The following is a 19,660-nucleotide window of genomic DNA, read 5'->3' on the forward strand; positions in this document are numbered from 1 at the left end:
TTCTGAAATTAAGACCACAGCCTGAGGTAAGACAGAAATCAATAAAAAGTTCTGTAAAATACTGCTTATTTATGACTTTGGTAAAAATAGTAATTTTTAAGGCACAGGATAACCCCTAAGTAACTTGAAATATTACCCCAAAACAGGTGGCACTCTCTCTCTTTTTCTTTTTTGCACCTAAAATGTCCTAACATGGCAAACTATTATTTAGATTGGTCGTGTCTACAATACAACCTGAAAATGACCCTGACACTGAGAAATAGCATGACACACTACATCTTCAAGCTCATCAGTGAGGCAAATGCCACAGGTGACTAAAAAGTAATTTTATTTGCTCAGGACTTCAGTGAGACACATAAATGGGAACAAAGAAATGTAACTTTATATATATTACATCTCCACACCAATTCATAGCAAATATTTTAAAGTGCTGTTAATCAATGATGTTATAGTACATTTGTAATTATGAAAAGATATATGCACATACCAAACATTCATATGTACAATACAAATCATTTTGTTAATATATTGTTCTCACAAGGATAATTATAAGAAAAAAATTACTTAAAAAAGAAACAGAAAAATTATGTTAGTAATATTTGTAATACAAGTAAAGATAAAGAACATTAACATTTAAGCACCTGGGATGGAAATGGCAACCTTTGGAAGAAAGAGATGCTCTGGTTGTATTATATTAAAAAGGAATAATTTAGAAGTCATGAAGCTACAAGAATCCATACCTCTCCCACTGCTTTGACTTTGTTTCCCAGAACTAACATTCCAATTGGGATACCTCTAAGGTTAGGGCAGCTTCTGATGTTGTGACCGGAAGGTCCTGTCTTCACTACCTTGTACATGCCTGGCCCTCCTCGCAAGAACGGCATATCTTGTTCTTGCATTGTGGCTTCCTGTGGGCAGCAGGAGTTTATATCTTTGAAAAAGTCATCAGTATTAGTTTTAGGTTCCTGAAAATTTGAATAGGAAAAAAAAAATACAATCTATTATCACTTTGTCATCCTCTTATTAATAGCTTTCACAGCAAGTCTAATACTATCAAACAAGAATACAATAACAGAATATATACATTAATACCACTACTAAAGAATCTTTCAGTTTCTCAATGCTGAGTAATACTTAAAATAGATGTGAAGAAAAGTTAGAGGGAGAGCATATGAACCTCTGGTTTTTGCCCACCACAGTTTAAGAAATATGGTAGTACTTGGTTTTACTTTTATCTTTTTTAATGAAATATTAAAGAGTAGGAACAACAAAAAAATACACTCTGTGAACCACAACTGAATAATTTTGAATCATTATTACTGCATTGCTGCATGTTGGTATGGATTAAAAAGTCTAAATCTTCATTTCCTTACACCTTATAATATTTATTTATAGAGAAAACAAGTGTGAAGACTCTGGGAGACTTATCTATAAATAGTGATAGCAATAATGAAAAAAGGCATAAAATATAACTGTATCTTAATATTTCTAGTTATGAATGAAGTAAGAGTGCTTTTAAGATTTTAACAACTCATACTTTCTTAATATAATACAAATAAAAATGTCTTGCTAGATTTGCTAGGCCATTACTAAACATATTAATGCTATTAACAGAAAAAGATGATTATACTTCCAGTACAGAAATTAATATCAAAGATGCATTTTTACAGAAATATAATGCATTTAGATAAAAAGGTTTGTTTCTAAAATGAAAGAAAAGGATATGCTCTAAATTTTCTGTTGAATCTGAAATCTGAATGAAATTGCTTCCTATGTGAATGTAATAAAGAGAAATAACAACCTCCTCACATTTGTCTTCTTCCCAAACATATGTAAAGGAAAGTTCCATACCGGGGTTCTTCTACTGTCATTACTACTCCTTTAAGACAGATTTAAACTGTACTTTTAAAAACAGTACTAGAGACTCTAAAAATTGTTTTATTTTTAAATACAACAAAAGATGACCATAATGGGGCACTTTTTCAAACATTAGGTTAAAATTAAATTAATATTTAGCAATGTCATATAAATGGAATAAAAATGAAAAAACCCACTAATATTTATACAAGATAAAATAATCCTGAATAGTTCTATCCTTCTATCACTACAAGGAGTTTCATACTAAAGGGTCTTTCCTATGGTAAAAAATTAAATATAAAATCCTGAGGTTAAAAAAAAATGTGGATTTGAGAATTCTGTGTACCTGTGACTTTAATTCAATATATGATCAGGGAAAAAAAATTTTTTTTAAGATTTATTTATTTGACAGAGAGAGATAACAAGTAGGCAGAGAGAGGCAGGTAGGGGTGGGGAAGCAGGCTCCCTGCTGCGCAGAGAGCTTGATATGGAGCTGGATCCCAGGACCCTGAGATCATAACCTCAGCTGAAGTCAGAGGCTTAACCCACTGAGCCACCCAGGCAACCCCAATCAGGGAAAATTTTTAAACCCACTATTAACCTTCACATAATATTCCATAAATTTCATTATGGTGATAAATAATCACCATTTTTTACATATATAAATATGTACTAGGGATAGTATTTATTTACATTTAATATAATTGTCATGCTGTATTTATCTAACATTCTTTAGTCATACATTGACAATTTAATAGAAATGAGAATTTTAAACACCTGAAAAATTTAGATTAGAATTATAATCTAAAGTAAACTTAAAATATGCATTGTCCTTACCCATGCATTTGTATTTATATAGACTTACATAAGAATACAAAAGATGGTGCTCAAAATAAAAATGGGAGAGTAAGGGTCTAAACTTTAAACTGTGTTACTACACTAACAAAGTTCTCAGTAAACATTTAAAAATGTCTAGTTGTATGGGGGCTTAAGTGGGTACGAGAAGAATAAATGAAACAAGATGGGATTGGGAGGGAGACAAACCATAAGTGACTCTTAATCTCACAAAACAAACTGAGGGTTGCTGGGGGGAGGGGGTTTGGGAGAAGGGGGTGGGATTATGGACATTGGGGAGGGTATGTGCTTTGGTGAGTGCTGTGAAGTGTGTAAACCTGGTAATTCACAGACCTGTACCCCTGGGGATAAAAATATATGTTTATAAAAAATAAAAAATTATAAAAAAATAAAAAAAAAAGTCTAGTTGTGAATAATCAATTTTAGTAAATACATCATGCTATTTCATAGTTGGAAGAGGCACGTTAGTCCTATTTACAACTCATTTAAAAAAATTACATAGTATGATGTCAAAAACAAGCAAATATGAATAGATTTAGTGAAAAATCAATTTCACTCGTATTCAATGATATATCTACAGCTTTTAACTGAGTTATAACAATATTTCTAACTTGATCATTTAGTGTAACATTAAGAGGTAAGTCTTGGCAAAAACTAGTGACAATTTCAAGTTATTCAGTGAAAGGTAATACATGAGAACTTCTATTAAAATATTTGTTATTGAACTATACAAATTAATAAATACAAAACAAGGTCTACACTTTTTTTTTTATACTAAGCAGCATAAGAAGAACTGATATACAAAAAAGGTCATAGAACTATAGCTGTCATGCTCAAGCAACCCTAGCAATACACACTTCATTCAGTACAGAAATGGAAGACCTGGGGGCCAGCCTGTGAAACTGACAAAGTGCAGTGCTCTTTTTCCTCTTTGCATTCCCACCCCATTCTCAGATGAACATCCAAAAGGGCATGTGGAAGGCTAGGGAAGAAGAGAAGAGCCACAGAGTGGGGACTCGCCCATTAAAATAAGCAAGCTCTGAGAAAGCCAGATGTGGATGTCGTTGTGGGAAAAGCTAGTCATAAATTACATATGCAAATCTGAAGTCATATAAAAGCTTAACTTAAACTAATAATACATTCTTTGGCAAAAGTAGAGGGAAAAGGATTACCATGGAGACTCAACTGTAGCACTTTTTTGGCAAAAATTCTTTTATTAACCATAAGCAAAGGCTTCAAAAAGTAGAAGGTAAAATTTATTATACATGCTGAAATACCTGAATAATGTATGACTGTTCCTTATAGTTAACTCACCTGGGGAAAAAAAGCTTTGGAAGTCCATGAAAATACGTCCAAATCCCTGACTCCTTGGCTAGCATTAAAGATACTCTGAGCGACAAAGTTTAAGAAAGAAAAATATCAACAAAGAAAGGGAACAGGATATTATCTGCAGAAGATGCGTTTACAGTAACAACATTGCTCTGTACTCTAGCACCAGCACTGTGATATTATTTTACTAAAGGGAAACTGAAGCCACCTGAGTAAACCACACAGCAAAGAAAGACTGATAAATTTAAGTTTTTGTCAAAAGCTCTCCATGGATATAGTGTGTCATGCCATTTACTAAAATTAAGAGCCAGACATTGATTTAAAGCTTAAGACAGTCAATGCAAGTAGGAAACCTTCAAACTCTTTTAATAGACGATATATGTTTCAATACACGCTAGATTTGTTTTATGACAGAAAACAGTCTGCTGTTTTATAAAGAAAGTGTAAATAATATAGATTGTATTGATAGTGCAATTATCATTATGAATAATAATGGCATGTAGAATCTGTGGACATTTTTACTTTTTTAAGTACAAAAAAGAAAAAAATTAAAAAGCTAAAAAAAAAAAACTAAGTCATTTTTTAAATTTCTCTTTCTTCTCTGAATGAGAAAAAAATCATTTGGAAATGTTACTAAAAAAGCTGTTAGGAAATATGTTAAGAAAAGCATACAGAAAAACATACAACCTGAATCTTTTCTCAAAAGACAGACCTAGTTTTCTTCATTTTAAAGTTTAGGAAATGCACAGAGCATTTTCATCTCTGTTAGAATCTAAAAATATTTTGTTAAACAACCAACTTGCAGCAGCATGGTCCCAGAAAAATCAACATCTTCACAAATGTCTTAATGAAAATGTAAATGGGATACATTTTACATAAAAATATCATGCAACTGAATATATTTGTATGATCTGAAATTAAAATCTCTCCAGTGAATAGCAATTACAATTTTACTGCTTATGTAAATACATTGAAAAATGGTTATTTTGGGGGGAAAAAAAAAGGACACTCAAAATGTTAATAAAAGCTGTCATCATCTAAAACTTCAACACAAAAGAAATGTAATTCCCAACCACTTATAAGTCACTTTTGATAATGAAAATTTATTTAATATTCTCTAGTTCTGTATTTTCCTCTTGTATATATGTATGGACAGATGTAGATACACACCCATATACATACATATGCATGTTAATTCAGAAATATAAGACATATGAAAGCCAGAAAAATGAATTTCTAGTAATATGCCTACAAATAAATCTGAAACAAAATAAAAACCAAAAACCAAACCCCCCTCCACATTTAAAAATATACAGCAAATAGGGCCCTTTCTCTTTACGTGAAAATACTATTCTTTGGGGAAAAGAGATGTCCTTACTGGCTCACTCATGTATATAGAATTTTGGGCTATGTGCTCAATGGTTTTTCTCCTTCACAGAAAATAGTGGTGCAGACCTTTTGACATAAAACAATATCAAGATTTTTTTAGCGTTTTCTACTTTTTCTAGCATAAATTTCTGTAGCGTTAAAAGCAATGTAAAAAGCATTGTGAAAAGCAAGGCAGAAGTTAGTGATAAGAAGCAATGTGGTGATTAACAATATTTAAAGCTTGTACTTTTATGTCAGTGTGCATAAGTCTTTCCTGAGTCTGAGAACGTGAGTTAACATGTATAATGATATTTTAAAGTTACATTACTGCTAACCATTATAATAAATTGCCAATCAAATCAATTTTGTACGTATTAATCATATATGGAGTCGAATTTGACACGTTTGCTTTTGTTCTGAATTTGTGGAAAATTATTAGCCACACTGGTTTACTATTATTATTTTAAGAATATGCTGTCCAAATAAAATTCAGTTTATCAAATATCAAAAATACACCTGATAGAAAGCTTGAGTTTAAAAATAATATATACTTGCATGGTTTTCTTTAGAAAATTTAGGAAAGTTGTTTAAAGATATGAACATGCATGAAAATATTAATTTCTCTGAAGTCTCAATTTCTTACTTTAAAATACATAAATTAGGATTCATAGATTAATAGGAGTAACACTATGTATGTGTGTATATATATATATATATATATATAAATACACATATATCTATAATAATCTAAATCCTTTTATTCTCAAAGACTAAATACAAAGATGGTCTCAAGAAAATTAAAACTTGAAGCATACTAAAACCCTAACTAAACTAATGAGCACTAAACTGCAACTCTAAGTTGATAATCTTTCAAGGCACAGAAGATCAAGCAATTGAGTAATTTTCACTGTGAAAATACATGACCAAACATGCCAAATGTTCATGCAAAAATATGATAATAATTCTTTCATGGTGCTGCCTGATGAGCAGAGTTAAGAATTGCCATTTTTAAAGCAAAAAAGATAAAATCTCTCAGGAAAATAAAAAACAGCATATGTATAACAATTAGTGTTACTTTAATTGCCTTAATTTCATTTTGTAAATGGTGTATTAAGTAAATATTTAGTATTTACTAAGATTAAAAAACAGATTATGTATACATATACAGAAGTCTATGAACATCACAAAACCAAGCAATTCAGGGTAAGTTAAAGGTGTGGCTATCAGGCATCATCAGGTAACCAAGAAGAATGAAATTGGACATAAATAAAATGTGAAAAACATTTGCTAATTTGACCAACTGCCTTGGGTAATGCTGTTAGAGAGATTACCAAAAGATATTTTCCCTTCATCTCTCTTCCACATCTTCAGGGCCCTAAAATTTAGAAAAATCAACCTACTTTCTATATGTGAACACCAATCAGCCTAAGCAGGTTTGTACAAATGCATGGAGATGTTTTGAGACACAAGTTGCTTCTGCAAGAATTCAGATAATATAGGCATTATAAAGTTATTTTAGAATACTTCCAATGAGGTATTATTTAGTTTCTGGATATAAATTCTAACACTCAACCTTCACAAAGCTGGAAGCCTCATTTCTGGCAAGTATCCAAAGAACTGGGCCTGTAAGTTTCAAATCACTTTATCTCCTAGCCCTATCCTAGAAGTAAACCTGTTTTCCAAAAATTTAAGCTCTACTGTAGGTAGTCAAATATTTCCCATGTCAAGTACATAATTTATTCTCTCTCTTTTTCTACTTATATTTTCCTCAATGAATGAAACATCCTATTAGCCTGCTTATATTTCATAGTTTCCAATCTTCAGGATTTTAATTTAAGATCAACATTTTACGCCCTATGCCTTCTCAGACTGATGTACATCAACTTCAGAGTCCAGAGCGCTAATCATTTCATGATGGGACCATGACCTATGCCACCTTCAACATGTATCACAATATTCATCCTCAATCAACCATTAGGGTCATGAATATTCACATTTATTTAATTTGGGAGTTCAATCCAAAGGAATATGATTTTCAGAGCTATATATTTACTATATCCTTTTGTAATTATGTATATCTTTCTTTCTCCACTACTTTCTACTTGTGATCCTGGGACAGTAGCTATCTGTTGACACACAAAAAAAGAATAAAATACATTAACATCACAGGTCACAATGAAATTAAAGGAGAGAATATTAAATGAGAAGCAGCATATATGTGATAGGAATTATTTTGAGAAGCACAATCATATCAAATGCCAAGATTTAAAATTTAGTATTCAACAAATGTTGAAAGCCTACCATGAGCAAAATGTAGATTTAATACTTTGGAAGAAATGTGGATGAATAAGAAGGGATTCTTAATGAGTCCTTACCCTTAAGAAGCTTAACAGAAATAAGAGGTATACAAGTACAAGTGGGCCACAGGCAAGAAAATAAACTGAACATTGTGGGTAAGAAGTAAGGCTTTCCTACTTTTACAAAGTACTAAGGAAAGAGAGGGAAACCTAATTTCCCCAGTACTTCTATGCTTTCTACCCCCACTCCTTTACTTCACCATATTAACTAGTTTCCAGTTTCCAAACATAGCAGGGCTCCATAACTTTCAACAGTTGATTCTCTGTCTAGAAATTCCTTCACTTTTCTTAGCAACTTTTCTTTAAGATTTTTCGTCTCAAGTATTACTTCCTAAGTGAAGACATTCTGTAACTTATCACAGTGCAACCTTATTATCTGAGTATGGCATGTCTGTCAAATTATATAGTGAGGACCCCAAGAGGAAGAACTGTACTCCTTATTTATTTTGTATCCCTTCCCTTTCCTCTCTACTCAGTGCCTACCTCCTATCTTGGTATTTAGGTATATTAATAAGGACTCAATAGTCCTTGAGTGAACAACTAATAAATTGCTAACTACAGCATTACTGAGAAGTACAGATAAGAAAAGATGACAACAGAAATTTCTGAGCCTGGTCAACTAGGAAAACAGTAAAAATGCTAGGAAAAAAAAAGGAAAGCATTTTAGACAAATGAAACAACAGTAAACAAAGATTCTAAGATGCACAAGTGAACAGTCTGTTCTAAAACGGGCACAAAGTTCTGGTTTTCTTTTAAAGGGTACAATGTCTATAAGCACATAAGCACCTCACATAAAAGGGTCTTTATTCTTCATATTATTCCCTGTTCTTACCACTAATTAACATATATATTTTAAAAATACAGTTATATATAATAGGAAAGTCTAATGCTATTTACTCTCTGAACTAAAGCATTACTAAAGTGCTAAAAGAGAGTGAAAGTCACATTTGCACTAAGTGAGGATGCCATCAGTTCTTGGCAAAGTAATGAAGTATTGTGAGGCAGGCCAACAGTTAGTTACAGTACCTATTTGCAATGACAACAGGAGTTCTATAATATGATAGATAATATGGCTAAATACAGAAGACAGTGTAACAAAAATCACTTTAAAGTTTACTCTAAACAGGATTATTTACGGTGATTTTCAAAGATAGTTCATGAAATGTTTAGTCAGTGTTCCAATTTCTAATCCTCGCTCCCACTCTTCCCAACAGTTTGGGTCAGGATCTGCATAGAGTACACACACTGAAGTGAATGCAAAATTGTTTTAACAAGAAAAGGTTTAAGAGGTAGATGTCAAGTTTGCTAAAGGCAACTTTTTGGTATTTTTCATCTTTTTCAGTTAGTGGAATCTGTCCTTGGTTATTTCTGTATTATTTTTAAATCTCCAGACTCTCTCCCTCTCTCTTTTTGGTTGAGTAGTGTTTAACAAGCATTAGCCGTAATTATACTTGATTTATTTATAAATGGACTGAAGTATAAAGGGAGAGTAGGTAGAAAGTGAAAGTGTTTTTCTAACAATAAATGTAGTAAGAGATATAAATAAGGAAGTAGAAAGATACATTTATTTAGCTGTATTAATTCCCTGAAAGGATGAAATGGAATCAATATTCCTTCTACCCCTATCATGTTTAGCCCTACAGAGTAGCCTACTCATTAAAAACACTGACTGTGTAAGGCCTGCCCCCGTCCCTACAGACAAAACCTTAAAAAACTAGTCTGTCCTTGCCTACACCAGGCTGACTGTGTGAGTCCTCATCTAACAACTGCATTGAAACAACTTTATACCAAATCGGTTTGGAGCCATAGGCCAGTTAGTTTTATCCCCTCTCTCATCTTTCGTCGCCACATAAAATATAAACCTTTCTATCGTATACCTGTTTTCATATTTTTATACTAAAACTGCTGTATGCTTCTCCCTGATTCAGCATCAAACTACTGCCATCTGTCCCATTACTTCATATTGTATCTAAGGGGACCTCTCCTTCAATGGTAAACATCTTTAACCCTGTGGGTCACAGTGCTGCCATCCACCATCTGTGTGTCTTTGTGCTGATACAGATGATCACCTAAGTGCTAAGCCTTTTAGTTCTCAGACTGAGGTAGTTAAAATGGCTTTCCCCTCCACTATACTTCAGCTACAGGCTCATGGTCACATTAATCAGGCCATATCATTCAGTAAAATGCTCTGTGAAAAAAACCCTCAAATATTCTATTTTATCACATACCATCTATCCTTCTGTCTCTTCAACCACAGTGTACTTATATATCCTGTTCTAGGATTTATTATGCCTACAAATCCCTTGGATATTCCACTTCTCCTTTCATTTTTCTAACTCAGGCTGAATTCCGCAGTTGGTGAACTCAAGTCTTCTTTCATCAACATCTGAAATTCTGTCCCTATTTTTTCTGTCACAGCAGCCCCAAATTCTGGTCATTGCTATAATTGACTCTCTTGGCACTTTTGATTCTAGACACATAGGACTAGGGGTGAGGAAGGGAGGAAGGGCATCCAGAATGGATCCATCCATTGGTCTCATTGGGTCCTTAGTGGCCCACTAATTCAAAAACAAGTAGTTTTTCTTCAGGTCCCTCTCCTGTTTCTCTCAAACATTATTCCAAGCCTTTATTGGATGTCTAAACCCTCTAACTTAACTCATTTGCTTCCATCTTAACTGATGTCTTTCATCTTTTCTATCTTAAAACTCATGGTCTCTTTCAAACTCTTCCCTTTCTCTCACCATCCCTAAAAAACCTTACCTGCCATATATATCCCCTCCCCTCTCTCACAAAACAACTCTCCAAATGCCCTGAATTCCATTTTCTCCTTCTTTTTCAGTCTTCAAATTTCTTATCTATATCTGTATTTCTGCCTTTGTATTGACATCTTTCTTTTTTAATTTATAAGGATCTCAAGTCATTACTAAAATAAAGGATGGGGAAAACCTCAGCCTTATCAATAATCCTGAGCATTCTGAGTTACCTACATTAAAACAGAACTCATGTCATTCTTCAACATAAAGAAAGGCTAAAAAAATACCACAAGTCACTTCATATCTTCAATATTCTATCTCTACATTTCTTCAAATAAATCACTGACAACCTCTCTCACATTCCAGCAAAAATGCACCATGAAGTATTGGTATGGCTCACCCATTTAGCTTTTTTTCTTACTTCCGTTACTGCCCTTCTCTCTCTGGTCTCAAGAAGACCATTTACTACAAACGGTCTCTTGAATGGGGTTTAAGAGCATCAAATAATGGAACACACTGTTCCAAAATGAAACCAGGGGATTTAAAACTTCAACACACAACATTTCTTGCTCTTCCTTTCTGCTTTTGCTTATTCTCATTTTATCTGTGTGAATATATTCCTCTTCCAAAAGCATCTCCTCAAATTAGCAAACAAAGGAATTAAGAAGAAAATTTTGGAGTGGGAGAGATAGTAAAGATAATAAAATTTAATTAATGCCTTATCAGAGATAATGGAAAATGGTTTCAAACTATTTAAGGCTAACTTTTTAGATACAGATGATAATTATTATTCCTTTTCCAGACTAGTCCCTCTTTCCAGAGGCTCAAAAATCCTTTTCATTTTTATTTATTTATTTACTAAAGGTTTTATTTATTTGTTTGTCAGAGAGAGAGAGAGCACACAAGCAGGGGGAGAGGCAGAGGGAGAAGTAGGCTCCTGTTGAGCAAGGAGCCCAATATAGGACTCAATCCCAGGGCCCTGGTACCATGACTGAGTGAAGGCAGACATTTAACTGACTGGGCCACCCAGGTGTCCCTCCCTTTCATTTTTAAATGCAGATACAAATATGAGGAAAATTAAAGAAGATATGGTTTATTTATTCAAAACTTTATATTTTAATTATACATTTAGCATTATTTGGCTTAATCTCAGTAAAATAGTATGCCAACACTCTCCAAACTTTATCACACACCTAATAGTAAAAAACAGATATATATCTCTCCCTATTGTAGTATTATAAAACATATATAAAAGAATATAAAGAAGAATGAGATCAATAAATATGAGTAGAGGTTCAATTATTTCTTTCCCCAAAGAATCATCATTCATATCTGTCCCTTTGGAGCACAGAATCTGGACTACCAAAGAGGAAAACATATAATATATTGAATGATTTAACATAATAAGCTAACCTTATACATGGATTTTTAAGAAATTCAACTGTTTAAACTACTAAGTTTTTTTAAAATAAAATTTTGCTAGTGCTATTTATGAACAGTGTCATAAGGACTAAATACATTTGATGGTGAGGAAAAGGAAAAAAAAATCACATATTTCTGTTAAATTATAAACCCATAGGTTGCTATTACATTTACAGCAATTTACAGACACTGGCTCTAAGTACTCTACTGCATTTGTTAAAGAGGTTCAATGAGTTCTCTGACACCAGAATTTAGTTTCAACTAGAATACTCTAACACCACTAAAAAGACTAAAGAATCCTTCTTATTTTTACACCATAGTATTATAACATAGTAGTGTTGTAAGCCAAGAAAGAACAGAGGCAAACTTGGACAAAACACAGAGAACTAATTACAAAATGGCAACACACAGAAGAAATATGTTATACATGTTTTTGAATGCATAATAATACTGAATTCACAATTTTTAGTTTGGAATTCATTCCGAACAGTTGTGTGAATAAGAAAGGGAAAAAAAAGTATACTTTCATTCTCTACTTCTTTGAAAGGAATTCCATAGACCTAGTTTTATTTTACTACCTCCTGCTTGTGATGGGTCATAACAAGTACTAAAGACCTTAGCCTTGCCAAACTCCACCTTCATTACACAGAAGTTCCTCAGAATTCAAGCACTTATAAAGTAAAAGTTATTTAGTTGTGGTTTACCTCAGAACTGAAAAGCCTTAATTAAAGAAAGCTCTGTAATGAGGACAGAGTGTACCTATTACACATTTTAAAACCACCTTTTACTTACGTCAACTGGGACCAGAAGACTCTTGCCAAGATGCTGATTGAAGGACAGGCACCAGGCTTCAGTGTAACCATTCATATTAGGAACATACTTCTTTATTGTCTCATCATTCAGTCTCAGCCATACACCATCATCATTGTGGATCTACGGAAATAAATAGCGAAAACAAGCCATGCCCACCTTTAAGTCCTAGGAGGCAAGCAAGGGTTGAAAGGCTGTACAGCAGGCAAACAATGGTGGACATGAAGAGTAAGCATCTAGTTTTTACAGGAGGTACAAAAAAGAGAAGCATTAAGGAAAAAGCAGCAAAGAATGACAAGCAAGGTGGTAATTCACATAGTAAGACAGTAAAAACAATGTCACTTAGGAGTAAAAGCCCAAAGAAATCACAAATTAAGAGTTTAAAAATAAAATGTTTGCTTCTCAAAAGAACATAAATTCTTCCCTCACCTCAAGTTGGATTTTAAAAATCAGAAGTTACTTGGTTGTATTAATAGAAAAATATGTTGTCCAAAGTCTAAGCAATATGTGTGTATTTTAAACACATTTAAAAATGAACAATACTTAAAGTACTTAAGAAAAGCGGTACCCATTTTCAATGAGTACTTGTACAGGTTCTGTTTTTGTTTTTTTTTTCAAAGATTTCATTCATTGGTTTGAGAGCCAGCAAGAGCACGAATGGTGGGGAATGGCAGAGGGAGAGACAAACAGACTTTCTACTAAGCAGGGTGCCTGACATGGGGCTCAATCCCAGCACCCCGAGGTCATAACCTGAGCTGAAGGTAGACACTCAACCCCTCAACGGACTGGGCCACACAGGAGCCCCCAGGTTCTACTTGTTAAAATTAAGTTTCTTTCAGGTTAAAAATATTATTTGTTTTTTTTTGTTTTTTTTTTTTAAAGATTTTATTTATTTATTTGACAGAGAGAGATCACAGTAGGTAGAGAGGCAGGCAGAGAGAGGGGAAGGGAAGGAAGCAGGCCCCTGCTGAGCAGAGAGCCCGATGCGGGACTCGATCCCAGGACCCTGAGATCATGACCTGAGCCGAAGGCAGCGGCTTAACCCACTGAGCCACCCAGGTGCCCCAATTTATTTGTTTTTAAACATAATTTTAGTTATTTTGTTGATAAAGAAAAATAAAATGTTTGAAACTCAATGAACTCAATTTTCCAAACACTATCCAAACCAATTAAAATATACTAGCAGAAAATTTAGTAACCTTATTAGTATACAAATAATGCAAGAACTTTCCGTCCAAAATTTATTACCAAGTGTTTCTTTACAAATTACCTCATCAATGAAAGTGATTGTTCCATTGACTTTTACTATGCCTATCTGCTCACTTTGAAGGGAAGGGTGGCTACGGATACGGAGTCCTGCACTATCCTTGGCCACAAATTTTCGAACCTGAGAAAGGCAAAGACAGACAGTTGAGACAGAAAATCATAGAACAGACATCTTATAAATGGTAAGAAAATTAAACAGATTTGAAAGTATTATAATTCTGAGAAAGTTTCCAAAATCACTTGCAGCTGGTTTCCCTGTGCAAGTTAACACTGGTTTATTTATAAAAACAGAATTTGTTGTATGTGTATGTATTAAATATACATCTATAATTTCCTCTCTAAACTTTAAAGGCATAGGATAAAAAGGAGAAAAGACCCATTTTTTTCTTTTTAGAAAGATTAGATACAAGTTCTATTACCAATATTTCCTTTTTAATAAACAGTTTACCAAAATCCCTATACTTTTTAGATGTTAGGAAATTATTTTTTCTTTTGACAGGATAGGATACTTTCCTTGGAAACCTTATGCACTGAACTTCAATAAAATTTTTGTTAATTGTAAATTTTCAAATAACAGAAGTACACAAGACCTATAAATTACCATAGCATTATACAAAGAAGACTAAATGTACATGTTTTAAAATTGACAAATGATTAGAATTACCACAAAATACCCTTCAAATGGATTTTGGGATACTTAGAATTCAAATACTGAAATCAATCAACTAAAATATTAGATACTGATGGCCGCCTTAGAACATCAATGAATAAAATTATTAATTCTCTAACCAATTCAGATTCTTCTATCATTCTATCCTAACCTTATTTGGTTGAGGTTCAGTCTTTGGTTTGACCAACTGAGTTCCTGGTGGTATCATCCCTTTTGGTGGGTCCTTTACTTTAACTTCTAGGCCAGCATCTGTAAGAAAAGGAAGGGAACTGTAACATTTGAGACTACAAGGGGGAAGGATCCTTAAACCTACCCTTATATAAATTCGCAGACTATTTTATTTATTTATTTTAAAGATTTTATTTATTTATTTGACAAAGAGAGAGGGAGAGAGAGATCACAAGTAGGCAGAGAGGCAGGTGGAGAGGGGCAGTAAGCAGGCTCCCTACTGAGCAGAGAACCTGATGTGGGGTTTGATCCCAGGACCCGGAGACCATGACCTGAGCCAAAGGCAGAGGCCCAACCCACTGAGGCACCCAGGCGCCCCGGTGGAATGTTAATCAGTATTGCTTTTATCTCTACTTTCAATCCCTCTTCCCTACAGCAAAGGGTCTCAGGTAAGGGTTAAACAAAGTTAGACAAGATTCTTAATTTCATCGCTTTTAGAATCCCTTCTATGTTAATGTGAATTGTATAAATGTCTAAGGTAAGAGTTTTAGGTTTTCCAAATCTACCTCATCACAGAAGCCCCTTCTCTTGAAAAGCATCAGGAATTAGTGTTACAAGAAATTCATACTGATAAACACTTATTAGAGCTTTCTTGTTCTACTGTTGTCTATTATATGAATAGTAAAGGAAAAGATTAATGACCAAAGGAAAAGCAATGTACTTTTTAGAGTTAGTGGTGGATAAAGAAACTTCAATCATTCGATAATTATTTATTGAGCAGCCACTATGTGCCAGGCACTAATCTAGATTAGGAAATACAAAGATGAATAAGATGGGCTCTGCTCTATGCCAGGAAAGAAAGACTGTAAGAGGGGGATGAGGTATACACATGGTGAGCAGCAGAAAGGAGAACATAGTTGACCAGTCACATTAGAGAATGGAAGAAAGGAGTCATGAGTGCTATGATGATACAAAATTTTGAGATGTTATGAATGTACGTATTAAGTACTCACTGTAAAGGAGGAAATGAAGACCCAAATAAGTAATGGAACCTGTCCATGTGTCTATGATATAAGTTAAGGAGAAAACCAGAACAGAAAGACAATTCTGATTTTGGTTGTTTGCACTAAGTAACTCATAACTTAAAGAATACCTATTTCAATGCCATCAATGGTCACATGAATAGTGTAGAGCCCAATAGCCCCTGGAGTCCAATTTGCACAGTAAGTGCCATCGTTATTGACACGGATCAGCATATTCTCACTGGGTCTGAAAAGAAATAAGGTGTAATTTACTTAGATAAGACTATCTTAATTAGGTTTAAAATACCTAATATATATGAAAAAACCATTTACAGGCAAATGGCCACTATTTTCTTATTTAACATATAAATTTATAGAGTTTGTATTTCTTTTATAAAAATCATATGCTTCCATTGTATGGACATTTTGTAACTAAAATTAAGCCTTACATAGAATGTTAATGCCCTATTTCTAGACAAAGATACATTCTCAAAACTTGGCTATTTTTATAGAAAATTTTATAGATTATGCATTAAAACTCTACTTGGAATACATGTGAGAATAAAGTCACAGTAACCTGTTAATTTCTAGTAAGTTATGTGATATGTGATATAATGAAATATATAAAAATCTTTTCAGGTCCACTTTGGAGCTTTTTCTAAATTTTATGGAGGTAGTAGTCTCTCCAAGGTACATTCTATCTAATAATTTTTTCAAGGCTTCCAAAAGTACTTCTCCTAACAAGCAAATAAAATAGTAAGTCAAAACATCAGCTCAAATCTGGAGTTAAGAATACTCAAAAACTGAAAACTTAAGACTCTGAGCTAAAAATAAAAGTACAACATGTACTGAAATTGCTCTATAACATATAAGGTGAAGGAGAGAAGGAATAAAAACCCCAGAAAAGAAAACTAACAACTCTAAAGAAGCCAATATGTATCTTTTTAGATACTAATTATTCTTCCTCTAGGACCTTAGCATTATGTAACATTGGCAATATTGCAACTGATATATTCTATCGGTAAATCTACACATTATAAAATCTGTGGTAAATCTCTACTGGAATGTAAAAAATACTATAAAATATCTGCTTATGGAAAATAAAGTTGGAATGTAGGTTGATGTAAATTATAAGCAGCTGACAATACATGTCTTAGCTATGTGTTGCAAAAATGATCCTTACCTTTTAGGAGTTGGTGATGCAAAACGTAGTTCTTCAAATGAGTAATTTTCATAAACCTTTAAGAAGAGACCAGTAAGAATCCAGTAAAATAAATTCCAAGACCAGTAACTCATTAGAAACATTCCTAAGGCAGTGATAAGACAACAATAACACAACTGGTTCTCCATATAGGAGTAAAAGAAAAACTCAATTACCTACATCATACTCTTTACAAAAATAAATTCTAAGTGTGCTAAAGACCCAAATGTAACAAACAAACCATCAACAAACTTAGAGGAAAAAAAAAAAAATCTTCTGAGTATATTAAATTTTTAGATTTCTCACCAAAAAAGATGCTATAAAGGGCAAGGATAAGACTTCACCTGGGAGAACAGGATTTGCAATTCACAACCAAAACAGGATATACATCCATAATATAAAGACTGCTGCAACTGGACCTGGGGAACAATCTGTTTCTCAATAAAAGGTAAAAAAAAAAAAGTCTGGAAAAAATTATGGTGAAAAAAAAAATTATGGTGAAATGTAAAGACAAAAATGGACTGCAGGTACCTGAAACTAGTTATACTATTCCCAATATTTTTGTATTCCTGCAATATTGCCAAATTGATCATTAACTTTCAAAGTTCAGGTAAAGTTCTCCAACTGGCTCATTCACTTCTAACTTCTACTCTACTTAAAGAAAGGCACATGCACACCCCTCAGAAGCTTCCCTCCTTTTTCCCACTTCTCTATTTTCACGAATGTGATTTAGAAAAGACCAAGCTGCCTTCACCTACTAAAAAGTCACAAATGAGAAATATGCCGCTTAAGCGTAGGTCTAACAGGAACTCCCAGGGTTCCAGATTCCCAGCACGATGTGTTTTCCACTCCACCATTTTCCCTCAGAATACATACTGCATTTATTAATGAAAGAACAGATAATATCTCATTTTCCCTATCCTCCACAATATTTGGTTGACTGCTGAGTAGCACACAGTAGGTGTGAATGGCTGATAAGAGAAAATCCCTTTCCTGGAACATGCACTGATATCTCAGAGACAGTGTGGGATGGTATACTGTAAATGCTCTAACTCTACTCAGGATAGTCTTGAAAAGTTCTGATCAATCCAAATGATTACTTTCCCCATGTTCATATGACACACACTGCTATGTTAACACAGGATCTCCCAATTTCATCTGATTCTTCAAGGATGGGTGATAACTCTTTTCTCATCAGTTCTCTTTCATTCTCTGTAATGAATATTTCCTTTTTTCCCCCTTTGTTTTAAAATCCTGACCCTGACATTCATCACTCCTAATCCAACTTAAAATGTGTGATTACTACCATAATAATTCTTTTGGCTGTATAACATAAAAATTAACAAGCATCTGCACTAATTACTTTCTTTTCCCTCTCCTGTAGGGTGAAAGAGGTGACACTCCTGTTTAAGGCCCACCCCTCCCTCTTAAAGAGTTTGGAACTCTAGACTCTATTTCCATCTCTCAGATTATCTTCCTGGTTTCCTTCCTCTGGACTGTCTCCTCATCAGTATTGGGTCTAAGTCCTTCTCTATTCATCCCAAACTTAAAAACCTTCACTCAATGCCATTTCTGCTGTTTCTTCTTAGAACCAAATATCTTGAAAGACTTAATCTACTCATTTTGTCTCAGTTATTTTTACTTCTACTCAATCTATAAATTCTTCTGACCTACAATGTTTTAAAACTGCTCCTGCCAACATCATTGATGAATTCATTGTTGCTAGAACCTTTTCAAAACTTTGCTTCTGCAGCATAATTTGCTTAACCCCTCCCAAACTGCTCTTTCAAGACATGCCATAAGGAAGTGATCAGGAAAATCAAACATGGAGTCAGACTTCCTGCCACTTGTGTGGCCTTGAACAAGTTAACTTCACCTCTCTCTGTGCTTTAGTTTCCATGTATGTAAAATGGGAATAAAACCAGAAATTTATAGGGCTGTTGTGAGGATTATGTGAGTTACTGTAGGTTAAGTGGGGGAAAGTGGCAAAAAGTAAATGCTGGTCCTAGCTTAATGTCGTATCTCTTTGGCTAATATTCTTATCAATGTTTCTTTTTTTTTCTTTCTTTTTTTTTTCTCTTAACCTATTTTTTTTTTTTTTAAAGATTTTATTTATTTATTTGACAGAGAGAAATCACAAGTAGATGGAGAGGCAGGCAGAGAGAGAGAGAGGGAAGCAGGCTCTCCGCTGAGCAGAGAGCCCGATGCGGGACTCGATCCCAGGACTCTGAGATCATGACCTGAGCCGAAGGCAGAGGCTTAACCCACTGAGCCACCCAGGCGCCCATCTCTTAACCTATTTTGCAAATCAATGTTTCTCAAAGCGTAGGTTTTGAATTTGAATCACTCTGCATATTTGCAAATTCTTGAACCCCTCTCCAGACCTACTGAATCTAAATCTTCATATTATTGGAAAATCTCCTTTTTAAATAAGCGCTGCAGATTATTTTGATGCAGACAAAAGTTCTAGAATCAGGTGTTTCTCAGGATCCTGCCCTGGAACTTCTCCCTTCACTCAAAATGGAAGATAGATATTATCTGCTTCCATGATATCATGAGTAATCCAAGTGCTATTTATTCCC

At 33.8% G+C, this 19,660-nt stretch overlaps 1 protein-coding gene across 1 annotated transcript in view; it reads right to left on the reverse strand.

The window, feature by feature from the left end:
• Nucleotides 1-19,660, reverse strand: part of MYCBP2 (MYC binding protein 2) — a 267,804-nt gene that overhangs the window by 81,748 nt on the left and 166,396 nt on the right. The window contains exons 47-53 of the mRNA XM_082701514.1: nt 17,061-17,116; nt 16,009-16,124; nt 14,839-14,936; nt 14,022-14,138; nt 12,734-12,874; nt 4,027-4,101; nt 741-965 (exon numbers count right to left, since the gene is read on the reverse strand). Of these exons, the coding sequence (XP_082557640.1) occupies nt 741-965; nt 4,027-4,101; nt 12,734-12,874; nt 14,022-14,138; nt 14,839-14,936; nt 16,009-16,124; nt 17,061-17,116 (828 nt within the window). The remainder of the gene's footprint in view (nt 1-740; nt 966-4,026; nt 4,102-12,733; nt 12,875-14,021; nt 14,139-14,838; nt 14,937-16,008; nt 16,125-17,060; nt 17,117-19,660) is intronic.

This window comes from Mustela nivalis, assembly GCF_964662115.1.
Source record: "Mustela nivalis genome assembly, chromosome: 15".
Taxonomy (NCBI): Eukaryota; Metazoa; Chordata; class Mammalia; order Carnivora; family Mustelidae; genus Mustela; species Mustela nivalis.